The following is a 21,800-nucleotide window of genomic DNA, read 5'->3' as shown; positions in this document are numbered from 1 at the left end:
AGAAATTAGCAATAGGATTAGACTTGGCAAGAAAGTTATTTTATGGATAATGATCTCTCAATGGAGCTTTCCAGAAAATTTACGAGACAATTGGATATTTGTTTAGTTCCGTATTATGAACTTAATAAAAAATTGTAGCATAGTGGTAAGCAAGGTCTTATTACTGACTTCTTGAATTCATAACTAAACCAGCCGAAGTATACAATAAGAACTATTGCATATATAAATAAAGAACATCTATGAAGTATACATACAATTTATAATTTTTATAATTTTTTACTATGTATTTGTTGCATAGTTTATGTTTTCTTAACTTACATGAATTACCTGAATATGTCATTGTTTATAATCTTAAAAAAAAAGAAAAAAACGATTTGGGAACCTAAACCTACTTTTTCTATGTGATTTGAGTCTCGCATAACGCGATTTATACAACGCGGTATTTTTGTGGAACCTAACATCCGCGTTATACGAGAGTTACCTGTACTTCAATTTGTATCTTACCTTCCAAGTCAGCAGACTTCATTCCTGCCCAATGTGGAACTTTAAACTATTTAAGAATATGCAAAAAAAAAAAAAAAAAAAAAATTGACCTCTACTGTAAGCCGAAATTGTTCTATTTTTTTTTTTTTCATTTTTATGCAATTTACATAACTGTTTACTATTAATTTACAAGTATACATACACATATCATTTGTAGAGAATTAGCCAAGAACTAAAATTAGACAAGATATTTGCATGCGCATCTTAAATATTTTTTATATTATTTAAATATTTTAGTTATCATCTTTATGCTAAGATCAATATTGTAGATAAAAATTCCTATTACCAACAAATTTATCATTTTTGTCAACAAATTTATTTACCAAGTATTGAAACTAATCGATTTTCAGTAATAATAATAATCGTATGATGATACACGGCCGTGAGTCCCCTTTATGAGGAGGTACGGTACCATCTCATTCCCCCCAAAATTTTATCCGGGCTCCGGAACAGATGAGGAATCAGACCTATGGCTGGGTCAGTATTCCTGACTGTAATCCGTGTATGTTCACTGGACCGGTTTGCCTGCTTGCGGGATGAAAACTACCAGATAAACTGGTGGAAAAAACCCTGCTGTCCACGCCCAAGATCCCTCAATGGAGCTTTCCAGAAAATTTACTAGACAATTGGATATTTCCTTAAGCTCCTCACGTCATTGACGAGAATCGAACCTAGGACACTCCTTCCCCAGGAGTACGGTTGCGAAGCGCATAGCCACTAGGCTAACCGCGCGGATTGATTTTCAGTGATATGATATTACACTGTAAATGAATCATATAGTTTATATGTATGTTATCTGATTTTGCTGAACTTTTTTTTTCCAAATAACTTTTCCATTTTCATTCAGTTTAAGTGACTTATTTACACTTAGGCTGGTAGTGATGCATTTTCTCTTGCTTTTATAATATGTATAATGTAATAAACTTGCCCTACTTTTATATTCCCGTTATTTTCCATATGTAATTGCAATTACCAGCAACTTTCGTATACTGATAATAAATTAATCATATGAGAATTAGTAAGGAAATACAATTATTCAGTGACATATATTATATATATTATTATACGTATTATATTATACATTATGTTACATTTCAATTTTTGCAATAATGTGCATTTATTTTGGAATACTATTCAAAACATAACACCGCAAGTTTCTTAAGCAGTATTACTCTACATTGTAAACTGAAGACAGTCGTTTTTGTTGTTTTCTATACTTCTTTTTATTATCTATTTTTCTGAAATCTAGTCTTCTAGTTCCCGATAATCTTTGTTAGTGCATCCTTATTTATTTATTCATTTTAATTTACTCATTTTAAACAATGCATTTGTATACCAATTCTCTTTCCTGTTTTGGATTATTACATGTGGTCATTAGAGGATTATTATCATTAGGGGAGATACTAAGGGAAAGTGATCAGAGCTTACTTCACCTTTACGACGAGCTGCCTCAAACCTGAAATTACCTAAGGCGCAAACTTCACTAATCTGTCTGTATGCTTACTTGCGAAAAAGGATTAAAACCCAGTTTAGAAAATTGCTTGGTATCTTTAACATAGTATATACCCAAGTTAAAAAACTTTTCACATATATATTATTATATTATATTACATATAATTATACTATATTATATATATTATATTATAAGCTGTTGATTATCCGCCATGACAACTGGAAAGTGTAGTTCACAAGTTGAAAGTGTAGTTTTAATAATTTTACAAATTATTAAAAATCAAATCAAGCTATAAGATACAAACGGGCGTGAAATCCGTCGCATTAAATTAAACATTCAAGATTTCTGTTTGTGTTAATTATTTTGAGTTTTTGTCTGCAGCTTCGTGATGCGACTTTTTTTGGTTTCTTGTTTTGTTTGTGGTTGATCGCTCTCAAACTGCTATCTTAGGGTATATTCCTAAACAACTAAATGTTTTCGAGGATGCCATATGTGTAGTTTCTTCATTTGAATTTTATGGGTTTCACACTAATGTCTTTCCATATGCAAACATCTGTGGCATAAATATGCTTCGGCCGAATGGACTAAGCCTTCGATGACTGTGTAATGTCTAAGTGAATATTAAATATGTTCTTCTGGCCTGCTTGCTTTTAATATAATAAATAAATAAATAAATAAATATATGGGCCACACTATGGAATCTGTGATGCTTGTAGCTGCGATTCTGAAATATTGTGCCAGTTATTCATTCATTTGGTATATACTTCTAAATCTATTTTAGCATATTATACTACAGAACTCCAATAATAAAGCAGGAATGATAATATGACAAATAATCATAACTATAATGAAATCATTAATTTACTTGAATAAGTATTGTATATGATTGTAAATCCGTCGTATCCTCTCTGAATTCCATTGCCAGACGTGCTATAGAAGAGATCCGTTTCCTTGTGGACTTCAAACCAAGTGTAATTATTAGAATCGTTTAATACACTTTTCGGAGACAAACGTAACTGGAAAAAAAATGGAATAAAATAAAATAAAATAAATAAATATATATATATATGTGGTTATTCACATAAACATTCATTAATAAATTGCACATGTAGATATTATATAGTATCTTAATGCTTAGTCAGTATAAGTTATTCTTTCAACAAAACATAACAAATATGGAAATAAACCAAGACAATCATGTCATAAAAAGGTGTATTTTAACAGTAGCTATTCTTGTATAGTGACATCATTTTTATCATATGAACCCCATAGTTCAGAATCGACAAATGCCATTTGGTTGGAGTGGAAAGACTCGGGTTGGAATCCTGTCTAGAACGCGAATAATCTTTATCGGTGTTTTGAGGGCTGGTTGTTGACCAACACTCAAAATGGTCACATGAAAACAGGATTCTTCACTCTACGAACAAGTCGATCCACCAAGCAATTTGGCGAACATAATACACTCCTCTCATAGTCTTAGTGTCTTCGGGCACATTTCCAGTGTACCTGATCCATTATCATAAATAAACTGTAACTGGGGCTGTTTTGGCATGTGTAATTAACAGGTAGTGGACAAAAAAATGGAAACGGTGACATTCAGATTAATATGGCGTTAGTTCGCCATGCGCGTCTAGTACAGTCTGTATTCTTCGAGGGAGAGACTCTGTCTGTCAGCACTTGAAACTCAGCAGGAGGAATTTTACATCATTCGTCCGAAAGAAACTGGATCAATTTACCTTTGTTTTTGTTCATTGGAGGTAGGAAACATTAACTGAAAGGTCACTCTAAAATGTCCCATAAATGTTCTACAGAATTTACGTCTAAACGACTGGGATAGCCATGGCAAATAGGACACCTTGCCGTCATGTTCCGCAAATCAATGGGTCATCTCATTTTCTCGATGAATAAGAACATCATCCTGTTGAAACCTGGTTGGCTGCATAAGAGAAAAGTATGTCAACGTGGAATGAAGATGATCACCTTTGATTGAAAGATAAGCATCCACTTTGTCCTGGCAACTATCATGCTGACATAACCTTAGAGACTGTTCCTCGACTAACATGTACAATGTCAGTTGTTTTGGTCACCTGATGCACCTTCCAGACTGGTTTCAACTAAGTCCAAAATTAACCGACGTGTAATTCGTGCAGTGTAACTTTTTAAACTTGTCCGATTTTTAGAAAAGTATCTCAACTGGAATAGTGTTCTTCGAATAACCTAACTTTGTCGCCAATATTATGATACTTCCCGTGAAACAACGACAATTCTATCAGCATAATAGTATAGTCTAGATAAAGTTTTATTCGACTCAGTAGCTATGTGGTTTCCACACCCACATACACCCATGCCAAAACAATGGTTCCAGGTCTACTTGAGTGATGATCTTATTGTGCAAGATGCAATTACGAAACTTTTCAAGATTGTATGCGTCATTTTCTTACATAAGTAAGATTATTGTTAAAGTTTATGATTATTACCAATTAATTATCACTAAATCAAATTAAAACGAAAACTCATAATATCAATGAAACGTTCTCAATGACCAAATCGGTACTAGAAATATTAACATAAAATTCGCTGTAATGAAAATAAGGAATACTTTTGTATTTGGGGATTTCAGTTATTGTTCTCATGACGATCATTATAAAATAAAATATACTCCATCTATACTAATGAACAATAAGTTTATAGCAGAAATTTCGTAGGTAGTATTCATATTTAAAATAAAATATTAAATTTGTAGTCTAATCGTATAGGCGATTTAATCCATGTTCTAAATTTGTATTAGGTATTTATTGATTTTTTATTTTCCTTGTGAGTTATTGTCATGCAAACAATTATGCAAAACGTTACATCTGGTTTGTTTAAGTGTTACATTGTGGTAAATATTTTTAATTGAAAAATTATCCTTAGTGTGCATTATATGCTTTCACCCATGCTATCGGTGGCATGCCACAAGGCCGTAGCTTCTGTAATAATATCAAACTTCAAGAAACATTGGGCTGAGTTACCAAAGATGCTTCTATTTAAAATCAATATAATGAATGCATAAATGCATCAAAATGTTGTAATTTAACACACACACACACACACACACACACACACACACACACACACACACACACACACACACACACACACACACACACACACACACACACACACACACACACACACACACACACACACACACACACACACACACACAAAGATTGCATTTTTAATTTGTAATTTGGATACTTTCTAGATAGAATGATCATTACCGTTATCATTTATCTGAGTTACTAAGTTTATTAAAAAAAACTGCATCTGAACTATTCCCTACCCATAAATTATCGTTAGGACCTGCAAATTCCTTCTTGCGTATGCTCACAGCAACTCTATAACCAGGCGGAGGTATAATAGTGATCGTGCAGTTCATTCCACCAGAATAAGAGCTGTCTCTACGAGGTTTCACAATTCCTGTTGAATTCGGACCTGTTGATGAGACGTAAATGTAGTAACTCCCGTGCTCCGAAGGCCTGCATGTGTCTTCTATGTACACTACAATAACAGGGGAAGAGAAGAATATCGTGAAATCATAATTTTCATTTAATTTCTATAATATTATGTCATTTAACATAACATTATAGTTTATGTTATGTTAAATAGCATAAGGTGTTTCTGCATGTGTCCTCTATGTACACTACAGAATAACAGAGGAAGAGAATAATATACTGAAATTATAATTTTCATTTCATTTCTATAATAACTATTCATTAAATTAAGAAATAATGTGGCTGTTTAAAAATAATAAATAATTAAAAAATAGAAAGTAGAATCCTTTATGCAAGACAGAATCTGGAAAGTTCTGATAAACACCTAGAACAAAAATGATATTAAAACAACTGATATAACCACAAGAAAGAACATACGAGGATATAAAAATATAAGAACCTTCATAACTCTGCTACTAAAATGTTCTTTCTTGTGGTCTATCAGTTGCTTTTTGTTCTACATGTTTATTAGAACTTTCCAGACCCCCTACTTGATATCGGTTTGATTGGATGTTGTTTAAATCACCCTAATTAACAACTAAAACTGTAGTGGGGGACATTCTTATTTCGCCTATGATTTCATGTGTTCCCTGATCGGTTTGCATGTATTATGCAAGGTGAAAGCTTGTCAACTCAATATAGAAATGTAAATACAAGTAATGAACTTAAATAATTTTAAGTAAAGTACTTGAATACAACAGTCGATGCTGCCTTCAGTGATTGATTTTTTTTGCATGATTTGAGCAGTGATAGAAATAACAGCCACTTCAAAAAGTTTAATTTGGATTTTGGTGCGGCATGAGATTTTTCTTAACTTGTTACACACTTGTTATTACCATAAATATGCTCCACCGTTTGTACTATTAAAAATTTCAGTAAAACAATCGAGTATAGCCCCCAACCGATGAGTTTGAGATTGATTAGAATTACTAAATCTAGAGCAGTACTTTTTTTATAAAAGCCTTATTATATCACATTTATTTTTTATTACTTGTATACAATAATAATGATCATACTATAATACACAACAAAAATTTTAGAATATTTCGAATTCTGAGATAAATGGAGTGAACAACCACATAACCTCTAATTTTTCTCATGGTTCACGCCTGATTATTATTTTTTTTATTATTTCTGCTCAGTAAAGTCATTAATAATAAATCCACTTCGCTACACAAGTGCTGAGAAATGATGTACATGAAACATTCCTGATATATTGTATCCCAATTTACTTTCAAAAGGGTATTTAGAATAATCACCAACGTTTTCACTGGTTCACTTTCACTGATGGAATTCAATTTCTGTCCCATGACAATGAAGTTGGTATGGTTTATTTCGCAGACTGCTGAACCTGTTGGCCTATACTTTTCTTTTTGCAATTGACGCCAGTCTCTTGAAATCTTCTATACCATTCTTGAATTGAAGTCCCACAAGAGGATTTTTATCGAATCTTGTCCGAAACTTTCTTCTCAGGAATTTATGGAACGGACTATGAGCACACAAAATCCTTTCTTGGATTTAGTTAATTTACATTTACACTTTTTGATAAAAGTAGCAAAATGGTTCTTATTATTGAACGAATATATCAGATGAGGCTCACTAAATCGGATTAGCTGTTTAGGATGATAAAAAAATTATATAGGTAAACTATTTTGATATAAATACATAATTCGATGTTCGTGGATGTTATTAATGGTTTTGATAAAACAAAACATCGGAGAATGAGCTATGTAATAATACTATTTCGTCCGCGAGGCCAGTTAAAGAAATCTTATAAAAGTCTCTCGGTCCATGAAAGGATTCGATGACAGTCTTCAAGACAAATGTCATGATTACTCCTTCCACAGAACTATGAAGGAGCATCACTGTTCTTGGAAATTAATCTCACCATATAACTATGTAACATCTTTTGCGTGTAGGTTAAATACGTACTTCCAACAGCTGCTGATAAGTTTCATATAGAACTCGGTACTGTATTATTTTTGCACTTCATGATTTTGTCACTGTTTAAATATACTAAATAACTTAGTACTCTCACAGAAATGCTCAAATGTGTGCTAAAAACAGCTCGTGGATTCAAGATTTCCAATGTTGGCAACTTTGACAATCCCATATTACAATGCTGATTCCTCTTCCTCCAATCATTTCATTCAAACTGAGCCTTATTTGCCTCAAGGAAATATTTTCGCATGTTTAAAATACTATTACATTACACTGAAGAGATGTTATAGTATTCCTACTGATGTCTTGAACACTGCCTATTTATGATCAAGTTGGACTTAGAACCTTTTGTGAGAAAAATTGCTCTACAAATCTTGAAAATAATCTCATCATATAATTATGTAACATCTTTTGCGTATAGGTCACCTATACGCAAAAGATGTTACTTCGCTACACAATAGTTCTGAGAAATGTAATATTTGTGCAGCTCAGTATAATGCGTAACTGTTCCTTCTATTCTGTTCAAACTTTCAGTACGTTTACTAGTCATAAACTAACATCAAGGATGCCATGAAAAAGTATTGTTTGCAAAATATAGTAGCTAAATATTTATAGAAGTACTGTAGATGAGAATATTAATTTCTTATAATCCAAAATTTCGCATTAGCAACTTTTTTATAACAACGTATCAAGTTATGGGAAAAAGAAAAAGCGAATACAATCATGCAGTTATAGTACTACTGATTCAAAAAATTATGATATGACATCAAAATCTAAATCACAAATCTAGTAATCATGTCACCTTTTCTTTTAAGAGTTTAATATTTTTGTGTATACCAATACACAAAGATTGATTCCTTCTGTTGTTAGGGAACTTTTTACCAAGGAAAATACTTACGTTTTCGGTAGGAAGATGCCGGTGTCCCAAATATATGCTGAATTAGAAATAAAATAGAATACAGGATGAATGGGGACAAACAGAGTTGCGGCCTCATAGTACCCGATAAATAGCACTGTTTTCAAATATCAGAACACCTTTCAGAACACCGCTCACGAAATTAGGTGCTAATTCACTGTTTTTGCATTTTATACATTGGAGCAGACTTTCTTTTCAACGATTAGCTGTTGGAGGCCAGATGGATCGATGAGATAAGTTAATTGAAAATTTCTGCAACTAGGGTCGGGATATCAGTCAGGTGAGATTGATAGAAACAATTTTCTATTTACATAAACACACCTTATCAGCCTAATTCCCTAGTGAAGTGAGGGAGAAAGGACGACCTTCTAAATTTCGTTAATGTGTTCATTTATTTGTAAGATGTGGAAAATGTAGGTGAATGAAGAGCACTGCGATTTTTGTTTACCTGTCTCCCACCCACGTAAAGATTGATATTCGTAGTACATCAGTACCATAAGCTAGTTTAGGAACTGTTTTTATTATTTTATTTATTTTTTTTTATATTTGTTTTATTCATTCCATCTTCAGAAAAAAACATAGTTCGTCTTTCCTACTCTAGAGAACAAACATGGAACTTTTTCAAGCCAATTCAGGCCTCCGCTACAAGTGGGACGGTGGTCTCACAAAAGGCAATAGAATTAATCTCCCACCCAAAGACAATCATAAAAATCTATGGTAACGGTGGGATTCGAACCCCTCAGTCTGTTGGTTGGAGAACGGAAACGTTAACTACTTGGCCAACTAATTCGATTAATATTGTGCAAGGTAATTTGATGGTATAGGGAAAAAATAATATATTGGCCTAAATATGTAAGTTACATCTTTATATATATATATATATATATATATATATATATATATATATATATATATATATATATATATATATATATATATATTATATATATATATTTTTTTTTTTTTTTTTAATTTTTTTTTTTTTTGTCGAAAGCGGCAACCTTCATTAGTGTTGTGTCAACTGTTTATGACATTTGTTTCATTGGAGGCCGAGTTATAATGCCAAGAGTGACAGTGTGTTTTTGACGAACGTTCGGAAAATGAGTTTCAAACAGAGAGCTGCGATTGACGTTTGTGTTAAACTTGGTAATAGTTTTATCGAAACGCATTAAATGCTTCATAAAGCATAGGGTGATGAATGCGTATCACGTACTCAAGTTTACGGGTGGTTTAAGCGATTTCAAAGTGGTCGTGAGATACTTGAGGATGACGAAAAGCCGGGCCGTCCAAAAACTGTCCTGAGCAAAGTTAACATTCAAAACATGCATGATTTGATTAAAAAAACCGAATTCGTCCGTGAGATTGATTAAAGATGAATTGGGGATTTCAAAATCAACTGTGCACAACATTTTAACCGAGAGTTTGGACCTTCGTAAATTGAATTCGCGATTTGTTCCCCATAAGTTCACCGACGACCAAAAAATGTATCGAATTGAACACTGCAAAAACCATTAAAACCGCTCATAAGGACTCGGACTTCCTTGAAATGATCGTTACTGGTGACGAAAAGTGGTGATTTGAGTATGAGCCCAAAACAAAGCGTCAGAGAGCTGAGTGGAGGCACCAGAAAATGGGCATCCGAAAAAAAATAAAAAGTCGCTTGGAGAATAGTCAAAAGTAAAGACAATGCTGACTTGTTTCTACGATTCCAAGGTCATTATCTACGAAGAATTTGTTCCGCCTGGCCAAACAGTCAATGGTGAGTTTTAGGTCGAAGTTTTGAGCGATTGATAGCGAGAATTCGCCGCGCACGGCATGAATATCGTGACGACCGACCGTTCGTCAAAACATACTGTCACTTTTGGCACTATAACTCGGCTTCATGAAACAAATGTCATAAACAGTTGACACAATACTAATGAAGGTTGCTGCTTTCGAAAACAAAAAAATCCAACAGGTGGCGCCATTAGTTTCTTCTATTTTCGGTTTCTTTTTGGACAGAGGGTGTGTATATATATATATATATATATATATCCAACTCTAAAGCACATCAAATATCAAAGGTGCTATAAAATTAGGTTTCCCTTGCATGATACTCGAAAAACTGTAGATTACCATTTAGTATAAATACAGACTAAGTGAGAATACTGTTACTTAAAAATGTACTGAATCACAAAATATGGCTTCTTAGAAATAAATATCTGGCAACAGTCCGCAGAACTTGGTATTAAAATATTACTGATAGCAAAAACTAGCGGTTGGCTTAGAGAATATATATTATATAAATCAAAGCGAAACTGTGTGCAAATGTGTCATTTACACAAAGTGCCCAAACTGACCTAAAACCAAATATAAATGTTATTATTACCAATTGATTACAATATTTGTTTTTTTATAAAACGTTATTTCTTTCCAGAATTAACAATATTTCGTTTTAACACCCCCCCCTCCGTAAATGTCGCTCTTGTCTTAGAAGGAACTCGAACTCGGTTTTCCAAATCAGAAACTATGTGATTGCTCTACTGATTGCGCTATGAAAACACTATATGCTTACTTTTACTGCACTCCGAGATGTCTGACTAACAGTGTTTCAACTTTTATCAATATTGCAAAAATTGGAAAATATGGATTTTTCGAAATCAAATGTGAAATCCATGTCCAAGTGATAAAAACATATTCATATAATTGATCATTGAAAAAAATTGCTTTTCCCGAAGAATTCTGGGAATATTTGTTATCTGCATAAAATACATAGCACTAATATTGTTGCCAGTTATGATTCACGTAGTAATTCAAAGTAAGATACCTGGCTGTGCTATTATATGCTTTCTAAATAAAAAAAGACATATTAAAGATAAAATTCGCAGTAACGTAAATACTTAGTAAGAAAACAAACAGTAATTAGCATTAGCAATGCTGTTGCATTACTAATGCTAATTCGTATCCGCTGTTTAATCTGCCTGCCCGTTTGGCTGAGTAGGAAGAGTCTCCATCTTCTGACTTACAGTAGATTCGCATCCCACTGTGGATTTGGATTTTTGTGAATGTCTTTCGATGGTAGAGGATTTTCATTATCCTGTGAGACCACTACTCTGCTTGAAACGTTCAGTCTTTATAATATCAAAAAAGTATACAAAATTAGTCATCTTTAATGGGAATATTAAATATCCATTATCGTCTTAATACCGAATATAAGAAACTGGGGTTTCGAATTTATTGGTATTACAACTAAGCACCCTCCTAGAGTTCACTTATGAAAAATATAACTCTCTAACATGGGATTACTATGATAACTGAGGATTTTTGTTATCTTAGGTCTCTAATGAGACAACTAAAAGACAACTATACGAGCTCCTTGGTGGAGTTCATGTCCTTTAAGTTGTGTATACCAAGACAAATCCTATACCGACGGTTTATTCTCATAAGGTCTCTAGTAAAATATGAAATTTCTACTTTTCTTTCATTCGGTTAAGATGGTGACAGATATTTAATATTTCTATTAAAGAGTCCATGTTTATTTGAATCTGAATAAGCTTATTTCTGAAGCTATGCTGTTGTAACAGTTTTTCTGCAATTGAAATTATGGCTGCTGTAATAAGTCCTAATTGATGTAACGTGTCGTTGACACCTTCTTAAGAATAGAAAATTAAATGACACGATTCTTGGTTACTATATTCACTCATGAATAGGAATTTATCATATGATCAGTAGTTGTGCGGACATCAGTCGTTTGAGAAGTCCCCCCCCCACTTCAGGACTTATTATAGGATCTGATCTAAAATTTATCTAGAACTCCTAAGAGATATTTTCCACTGTCAGACATATTATACACTATTCGGATTGAGACCACTCCTCTGCTTATTTGGATGCTTGTAGTGTTTTGCGCCTTGTTTAATCTCTTGAGAGGTTATGTAACTCATATTCCATCCAGGATGTCAAATGTATATTAGGTTTATAACATTTTATGGGTAGGAGTCCTATAAAAAATATAATCAGTATTAACTCTTGTTGATGTTTCAAATGTTAATAGTGAATTAACAAATTATGTCTACAGTAAATGGGTCACAAAAAGCTCCTGGTTCAGCATCGTGGTTATGACTGGTGTACTAAAAAGATTACATAAAAAACTGGTTTATTTAATAGATTACATAAAAAAAGGTGTACATAAAGAGTGCGATTACTATATTCATATTTGTTATTGTTTATCTATGATTATCTCCTTACTTTTTTTTCTTTTACTCAGTAATACCTCGGTTTTACTGAATATATAATATGAGTTAAGTCTGCTACGCATCTAGTGAAAATTATTTGCCTTCCTCAATAGACGCAGTTCCCTGATTGATATACCAGTATTTGCTGTTACCATAAAGGAAATACAAAATAGAAACAGAAACACAAAAAAATCCTAAATTTAAATAATCATGATTGTATACAAAATAATTTTGTAATGAATGTCACCGTCTATAAATGGGATAAGAGTCGAACCACATTATGGTTCTGAAGTTCAGTAAAACATCATCTGAGTGAAAGAAAAAGTGACCTTAAGAAAAGCAAGAAATTATTCTAAAATGTGAGAAATCAGTTGAATAATAGATATGTTTGAAGGGGAAGAATCAGCAAAAGAACATATTCCATATTCTGTCGAAATGAGTTGATCAATCGACTTGTTTGAAGGGGGAAAGAGATCTTTCTGTCCTTTTGTTGCTACTTTCAAAGATCTCAAATTATATCCTTAATTGGGTATTATGCTCCCAATTATGTAAGTTTTATTATTTTAAATAACTGTCGAATGAACATGATGTATCAATAAATTTAAATTTTGATAATAGTTAGAGCAGGTGAAACTTAGGCCAAGCTTAACAAATTAGTCACGATGATCTCACCGGACTTTGTATGAGTCACTGTCATGCCTTTATTGATGCGCCTACTAGTCTTATACAGGGTGTCCCGAAATTCACTCAAGAAGTAATTTTGATAGAAAACACAGGTTTTTAATTAAAAATTGTAATTTCTTATTGATTCATAAAGTATGCATGGAATAGCATATCGGGTTAATGGCCTCCACGGCTTTGCTGGCACATACGCACTCTTTTGTCGAAATTTTCCATGACCGTTTTGCATAAATGTGGCTGAATTTCGTTGATACAGCGCTCAATTTCCTCCGTCAAGCCGTGGGTGGTAGTGGGCTTGTTGACATAAACCTTAGACGTCAAAAAAAAACCAAAGAAAAAAGTCCAACGGCGTTAAGTCACATGATCTGGGCGGCCAATTCTGATCTCCAAAACGGGAAATTACACGACCAGGAAATGACTCATGCAGTAATTGAATTGTTTCTCGGGCTGTATGGCATGTGGCACCGTCTTGTTGAAACCACATGTCGTCCACATCCATATCTTGCAATTTAGGCACAAAAAACTGGATTATCATGTCGCGATAGCGAGTACCATTAACTGCTATTGCTTTACCGGTCACATTTTCGAAGAAGAACGGACCGATGATGCTTCCAGCCCAAAATCAGCACGAAACAGTGACGTTGTGGATGCATTTGTTTCTCAACAATCACTCGTGGATTTTCTGGACCCCAAATGCGACAATTTTGTCGATTAATGAAGCCATCAAGATGAAAATGAGCCTCATCGCTGAAGATAATTTTGTTCGAAAAATAAGCATCCACTTTTTGTTGTTCCATAATCCATTCAACAAACTCTCTTCGCTGTGTGTGGTCAGTAGGCTTCAGTTCTTGAGTCAATTGAACTTTGTAAGCATAAAGATGCAAATCTTTCGTGAAAATACGCTGTAGAGAGCTTCTCGAAATGCCCAGTTCAAGACCACGGTGCCGAATTGATGTTCCTGGACTCTCAGCAACACTCTCACGAACTGCTTCGATGTTTTCTGTTGAACGACTTGTTGAAGGACGGCCAGAGTGTATAAGATCGCTAATTGATCCAGTTTCCTTGAATTATTTAATTAATCTTTTCACAGTTGATGAAGTTAAATCACTATTCCGACCATATTTTGTACCAAAATTGCGAACTGTAGCTGCCAAACCTTCATTATTTTTAAAATATTGCTCAACAATGAAAATGCGTTGTTCTTTCGTGTAGCGCTCCATTTTTAATAACCCTGAGCTGTCAGCTGTCACGGTGTCTTTTTTTTTTCTCGTTGGCAACACTTTACCGCACAAATGGCGCCAAATTTAAATCTTGCGTGAATTTTGGGACACCCTGTATTAAGTAATGAAAATTACTACCGCCCTCAGTCGGGATGTCCCTGTAGCGTAGTCGGAAGAATGATATAACATGCTTTCAGTCCTTTGGTTGGAAAAGTCCTGAGTTTGACTGTCTTGAGCTCTTTCCAATCCTCTGGGATCGAACATCGAGGTCAGAGGCATTGCTAATTGCTTTAGATATGGTGTATGCAATAAACGTCCATACCATCATAACTACTGATATAATTATAAGACACACTTGTTACTAAATAGTTTTCATTGCGTTGTTTCTAATTATTTTGAGACTTCTTCCCAAAATTTATTCCCTTCGACTTTTTTTTATTTTGTTATATCTGCTCCTCGGCTATCACTCTTATGCCTATGTATGCATGGATATTTTTTGCTGTGCTTGTGAGAGTAATTTTCAAACTCTGCTTATAATTCTGGAAACCAAATTCGGTGTTGACTGCTTTGTTAAGCTGAGATGGGAGTACCTCGTGTTTAAGTTTTGTGTTACCTTCATATCAGCCGGGTTTTGAGTCATGGAAACTTTTTTAATGCTCTTTACTTGGAAAAGGAAGGTTCGGTTCGCGGTTATTGTTTTCTTAGTAATCTTTTCTGCTCGATAAACTGAAAATGAATGTTGCTTTTATAATGAGATCTGTAGACTCAGACTAAAATACGTAAATTGACTCCATCAAAAAATATCATGTCATAACCGTCTACCTCAGTTCTATGGAGGGTGGAGTGCTTCCCCAAGGACTACGTCACCTAACTCTTTAAGAGGAACATCAACAGATCATTTTGCCCACATATGCACTGCATTTATTTGCTACATGTCCTTCCTCTCGTGCGTGTGAAGTGATATATATATATATATATATATATATATATATAAAGATAAGCCGAAATTTGAAACGTTTTTATGTCACGTTTTTTGTCTTCAGCTTACTGGTTACCAGCCGGTAAGGGGAAGTTGGGCGCCGTAGGCGCCAGGCGGGCAGAGCCCCTGTAGTATATATATATATATATATATATATAAAATATATATTAAAATTGTCCGCATCAGTGTGTACAAGGCTCTGGTCAGAGAGTATTGGGAGAAGAGATTTGCCTTTGTTTTTGATATTTCTTATTAATCCCCAGACAGAGTGATCAGTAGGTGTGATAGGTCTCTGTGAGCCTTGAGTGCATCTCTCCCAACCCCAGTAGGTCTGTTTAGATTCGTTTTATCTTGTGGCGCACGAGTGTTAAGAAATCTTTTTCTGGCTCTGTTTTTTCCCTGATCAAATTCATAATGTCTTCAGGCAAACGGCCAAGCTTGTGTACAGATTTTTAGAAAGTGGCTACCGTTATGGCGGAATTAATTAGTTGGGAGAGGCTTGTAATTGACTGCAGATTCAATGTCTTCTTTTGTATGTATGTGAGGAACAGGGCCAATACTATACCTAAGCACTTTCGACAATCTTTTCCACGATATTATTATTACTATTATTACGGGCAACTCCGAGGAGTCGATAGACTCATCGAGGGTAGCCCTAACAACATGTCAAGAACCACTATTCGACATTCATACAGTATCTATCATTCCTCGCCTTGAACTCATTCACTGTCATGGAACCCACAACTGACTCTGGCAGCTTATTTCACTCATTCACCAATCTCCAATTAAAAAACCTAGCTCTAGCACCCTTGCTAACCACACTCTTGCCCAGCTTCCATGTATGGCCCCTAGTCCTCCCACCACCAGTACTATTCTCAAAAATATCTTCTGAATTAATCTTATAGAAACCCTTCAGTAATTTGAATGTCTCAAACATATCACCCCTTTTCCGCCTATCAACCAATTTCTGCAACCCACAAATCTTCAACCTGTTCTCATAAGGTTCATTCCATAGACCTGCTGTCATCTTGGTCACTCGTCTCTGGATCCTCTCCACCTCCTCCCCATCCAACCCTAGCGCCCATATCTGGGCACAGTAGTCAAGATGGGATCTTATCAAGGCTCGATACAGATGAACAATAACCTGTTTGTCTCTGCTTGTTAAAGTATTTTTCAGCAACCAGTGATTTGATGAGCTGACTTAGCCACTTTTGCGATGTGTCCCCTAAATTTCAAATCCACCAACACTCCCAAATCCCCGGCCTCGTCAATCTCCTGGAGTACGGTTCCACCAATGTGATATACTGCTGCTAATCCTTTCACCCCAAAATGCATAACCTTACACTTTGCCACATTAAATTGACATCCATTCTCCTTAGCCCAGTCCTCCAAACTATCCAAATCATCCTGCAAACTTTCGACATCCTGTGCACTCACTATTGCTCTACCCAACTTTGTATCATCAGCAAACAAATGAACACGTCCTCTCAGATCCTTTCCTATATCGTTAATGAACAAATTGAACAGTAGTGGTCCAAGAACAGAACCCTGCGGCCTACCAATGGTCACAGTCCGTCTTTTGGACTCTACTCCTGAATAAACCACTCTCTGATATCTCTCCATCAACCACCCTCCTATCCATCTCACCAACCCTATATCCATCCGCATATGCTGCAGTTTACTGATTAGAATTCCATCAAAGGCCTTAGCAAGGTCTAAGGCCTTTGACAGGATATGCTAGTAGAATCACTGTAAACCCATTACCCTTATCCAATTCAGCGGTCGCTGTGTTATAAAACGTGAGCAAGTTACTGAGGCATGATCTCCCCTTCACAAAACCAAGTTGTTCCCCATACAGTATCCCATTTTCATCTATTCAATCCTGTGTTTTTTTCTTGACTATTTTCTCGAAGACCTCGACAACAATTCCTGATATGCTGATCGGCCGGTAATTTTCAACAGCAGTCTTGGAACCTCCTTTATGCAGTGGAACTATTTTCCCCTCTTTCCACCCCCTTGGGACTAACCCAGACCAGAGACTCATTATTAAACAAAATAATGTCAAAGGTCAAAGGCACTGACAATTCTTTAGCCGCTTCTCGTACGACACGAACTGGTATACCATCCAATCCCACAGATGAATTGACATTGAGGTTTTGTAATAGACTATTCACCACAATTCCCGTGTAAGCTGTTGGTTCTTCCATTTCTGCAATGTCACCACTAGGATGATATACTCTTGCAAAGTGCTCGCTCATTAATTCCACTATATCGACTGATTCGGTTACTTCCCTACCATCGGCATTCTTTAAAATCATTCTTCCATATACATTTTTTCTCTTACTTGCAACATATCGAAAAAACTGTTTGGGATTTTTCTTTCATAATCATGGCTAATGTTCTTTCATAATCCGCTTTTGCTTTTCTTACCACACTCGTTACCCTTCTGGCTTTATACCGTTCATGTGCCTGCCGGTAACCTTTCTCCTTAAATTCCCTCCACAGTTGTTTCTTCTTTTTTTTCAGCTCAATCTTAATAGTGTTATTCATCCATTTAACCCCTACTTGATTTATTATTCGAACTCTAGGTATACTGTCAGCCATTGCCTCCTGCAAACACTTCTTAACCGCCTCCCATGCACTATCAACATCCAGCCCTTGCAGTTTTACATGCCATGGCACTGAACCAATCAAATTCCTAAGCTTGTCATACTTACCAGCTCATATATAGGAGTGAGGGGGAGGATACAGGCATTCTTGTCCTCCCATCTGAAGTAGTATTGGGTTGTTATCAGATGACAACTCATTTAATGATCTTAGGCTGTATTGAAGATTAATATCCCGCAGGATAGCTATATTCAGGATTTCTGCAGTTCCAAACGTACTAAGATAGAGTACTAAGTTAATAATTGGTTAGGTAGGGCTTGCCACAACAGCATTGTGTGATCCTATGAAGTTGGAAAGGATGCAACCGTTCTTGTTGGTGGATCTGCAATTCCGTTCAGGGTGCTTGGTATTCAGATCCCCGGCTATAATGGTGGGTTCTCTGATGCATAAGATGGCATTTAGGTCAGAGTGTAGCAGATTTTTTAGGGGTGGGTTGTAAGCAGAGTAGATTTTCAGCCTGCCAGGCGAGCTGGTGAACACTTCCACGTCCGTGGTCTCAAGATTTGTGGTTGGAGGGTTGTTCACAAAATTGCGCTTGATGTAATTTTTAATGAAGATGGCAGTGCCGCCACCTATGTAGACAAATCTGTCATTTCTGTATATGCGGTAACCCCTTATTTTAGAGTTATCTGAGGGTTTTAGATGTGATTCACTGTTTAATATAATATCTGGTTGATATCTGTTAGTGAAGTCTTGAAGTTCCAGAATTTTATTTCTTAGGCCATTTGCATTCCATGCAATGATCTGCAAAGAGACTGGAGTAAGTTTGTTTCTACTCATCAGTTAGCGCTGTGAGGATGGCCTGTGTTTCACGAAGAAATCTTTTGGTGGAGGTTGCTGAAGGATTTGACAAGCTGGTCTTGTAGCATGTTGGCTAGAGAGGTTGTAATAACAGCTGTTACGTTTGTAGGTGCTGATTTGTTTTGTACGGGCCACGCCAGCATAACTTCTTGTTTGCTTTTGGTTCACTCTATCTTTGAAGGTCTCTGACTGTGGACGCCGAGCCTCTGGCTGTGGTGCAGGGGGCCTCTGTTCTTGTACTAGAGGAAGAGGACTGTTTGGCTGATTCCGTCCGTCTATTTTTTGGGTGCCGAATGCATCCCTTGTGGTTGGCAGGATGGGGGCCACCGCAGTTGGCACATTTAGTCGGGGTTGTTTTCAGCTTTGTTGCAAATATTGGCTGGGTGCCTGTACTCGCATTTCAAATATTTAAATTCAGCTTTACTTAATTTCTGGGCATGGCCAAACTTTTGACAACTATGGCACTGCCCAGAAGATACCCTTTTTCGGAGTGGCTCTGGTGTGACAATGAGCCCGCAGATTGTTTTCAGGTTGTAGATATTTTTATATATGTTATGGATCTCTACGAGGCATGGGAGATTTGTTGGATCTGTACATTCTGCTGACCTTAACTGGAGGTAGATCCTGTAAATTAAAATCAGCAATTATATCTTCTGTATCAATGTCTTCACAGACGCCACGGAGGACCACTTTTAAATTTTTCTCCGAGCTGAGCGAAAAGGTATGATATTGTATACCTCTATTGTCTATTTCTTTTGTTAGTTGCCTGTAGTCTATCACCGTTGTAGGATATATCTTTATTCCTTCATCCACATTTTTTGGCCTTTACACAGCCAATGTGTAGGTTGGACATTGTTGATCTTAAAGCCGCCCATCTCTGCTTCTCTCTTAATATAATCGGAGGCACCTTTTCTTTGGGAAAAGCAGTGGAGTTCAAAATTTGACCATCTTGTTCCATTGTGAAGTCTTTGAGTGGTTCATCTGTTGTTCTCCGCTTTTTACGTACGCAGAAGTTTTGAAAATCAGAAGCAGTGGGGTTTGCCGATTCTGACTGATCTTCCATAATCTCGGCGTCAACGTCTGTGACACTTGCCTGGGGACACGTATCATAAAGTTTCACTTTTCTTGGCCAATTTTTGTTGAGTAGTTCGCCCAGTCTGATAAATTCTCGATATACTTTTTCAAACATTGTCTCGTTTGGCTGATGTTCCGTATCTGTCAATGTGGACCTAGAAAAAAAAACGCTTACCCTGCAGTTGTAGCCTTACCGGCATTTCTGCAGGCCTCTGAACTGTTTTGGTAAGAGCACTGATTCAAAATTGCATGACCTTCAAGACACATAATAAACGGAAACACATAAAACGCTGCTCATAATCACTTCTCACTCAAACTCATGTCTGTGCATTGAGCTTATTAATAATACTCATGTATTAAGTTAAAAAGTGTGAATAATTATTTCTCATAATTTAAAGAAAATTTTATATTAATGGTAGTTAAATCAGATTGTTTTATAATAATAATAATAATAATAACAACAACAAAAAAAAGGGAAAATAGAGAAATGGACTATTTTAAAATGCATTTTATTCACACAAGTATCTTGAGCGAATTAAGCGGCACGTTAAATACCATAGTTATTATTTTGATCAAAATGAAGACCTTTGAAAGGCTGCATTCTCAAATCAGGTATTCACAATCTGAAAAGGAGATAAAGTAAATTGTTTTTAAACCAATATTCATCATACAGAAAGCAAATAATCCTAGAATGCAAATAAAGACAAAATATTTACCGTTAAGCTTTCTTGGCACCCGTAACTAAAATAAATTTTTCTAATGGCAACAACCATTCCATAATTCACAGGAGGGTGGAGAATGACTGTACACGTAATGCCACCCAAATAAGTGTTTGTTATATTTGGTTGTATTATCGCTGTTGAGTTCACTTCATTTGGTTCGAAACTGTAGATAACCGGAGTGTTATTTCTATCCTGACACTTGCCCTCAACGCATACTAAACATGTAAAATAAATAAATCATAAAAAAAATTATTCACTCAGATCCGTACTCTTCTTTCCTGAATTTTACAATCTCTTAGTGAAAAGTTCTATAATGCGAGCAGATATCAATGAACTTAATTCATATTAGTCTATTTTACATTACATAAAAATTTTTAAAAATTAAAATAAGCCGCCAATTTTAAGAAATAAAACAATGACAACAAGAACTGAAACTGAAAATGGAAGCCGAACTATTTTACAGTTTTTATTATTGTTGTTGTTGTTGCTGTTGCTGCTGCTGCTGTTGTTGTTATTACAAGAAACCTTCAGGGAGTCAGGGACTCGTCATCGGGGGCCATATCAATCACATTGCTTGTTATAACTTTTCTTGAATTCGTTCACATTATCTGCACTTAACCTAGACTTTTCCCCCATAATTTATATAACAGTACTTGAATTTCATGAGGCCTTCGACTCTTTGGAGATATCAGATATTATTATTATTATTATTATTATTATTATTATTATTATTATTATTATTATTATTATTATTCCTTCTATACACAAAGCGCTGAACCTAAAACCAGAACCATCACACAGGTGAAAACAACACGCTGTCTGGGACTTCACGCTGATCAAACTTGGAATAGCCATATAAACTACTTACACAACAAACTCAGGATAATAGCAAGCAAACTATACCGATTAAAAGACATTGATCCGACACACACACACACACACGCGCGCGCACACACACACACACACACACACACACACACACACACACACACACACACACACACACACACACACACACACACACACACACACACACACACACACACACACACACAC

The 21,800-nt window shown here is 35.5% G+C and overlaps 1 protein-coding gene across 5 annotated transcripts in view; it reads right to left on the bottom strand.

The window, feature by feature from the left end:
- LOC150105544 (uncharacterized) overlaps positions 1-21,800 on the bottom strand; it is a 61,954-nt gene that overhangs the window by 32,808 nt on the left and 7,346 nt on the right. For 4 of the 5 annotated variants that reach the window (XR_016548489.1, XM_090394878.1, XM_090394881.1 and 1 more), the window contains exons 2-4: positions 20,739-20,959; positions 5,322-5,539; positions 2,862-3,012 (exon numbers count right to left, since the gene is read on the bottom strand). Coding sequence is in view for 1 of the 5 variants with exons in the window: in XM_090394881.1 (XP_090251007.1) it covers positions 2,862-3,012; positions 5,322-5,417 (247 nt within the window). In the remaining 4 variants the exon portion in view is untranslated. The remainder of the gene's footprint in view (positions 1-2,861; positions 3,013-5,321; positions 5,540-20,738; positions 20,960-21,800) is intronic. The other variant, XM_090394880.1, reaches the window with a different exon arrangement.

This window comes from Typopeltis vanoorti, chromosome 6 (genome assembly GCF_054136105.1).
Source record: "Typopeltis vanoorti isolate ZY-2024b chromosome 6, IOZ_Tvanoo_1.0, whole genome shotgun sequence".
NCBI lineage: Eukaryota > Metazoa > Arthropoda > Arachnida > Uropygi > Thelyphonidae > Typopeltis > Typopeltis vanoorti.
Note: the sequence above shows the minus strand (reverse complement) of the source record. Positions and strands in the feature narration are given on the sequence as shown.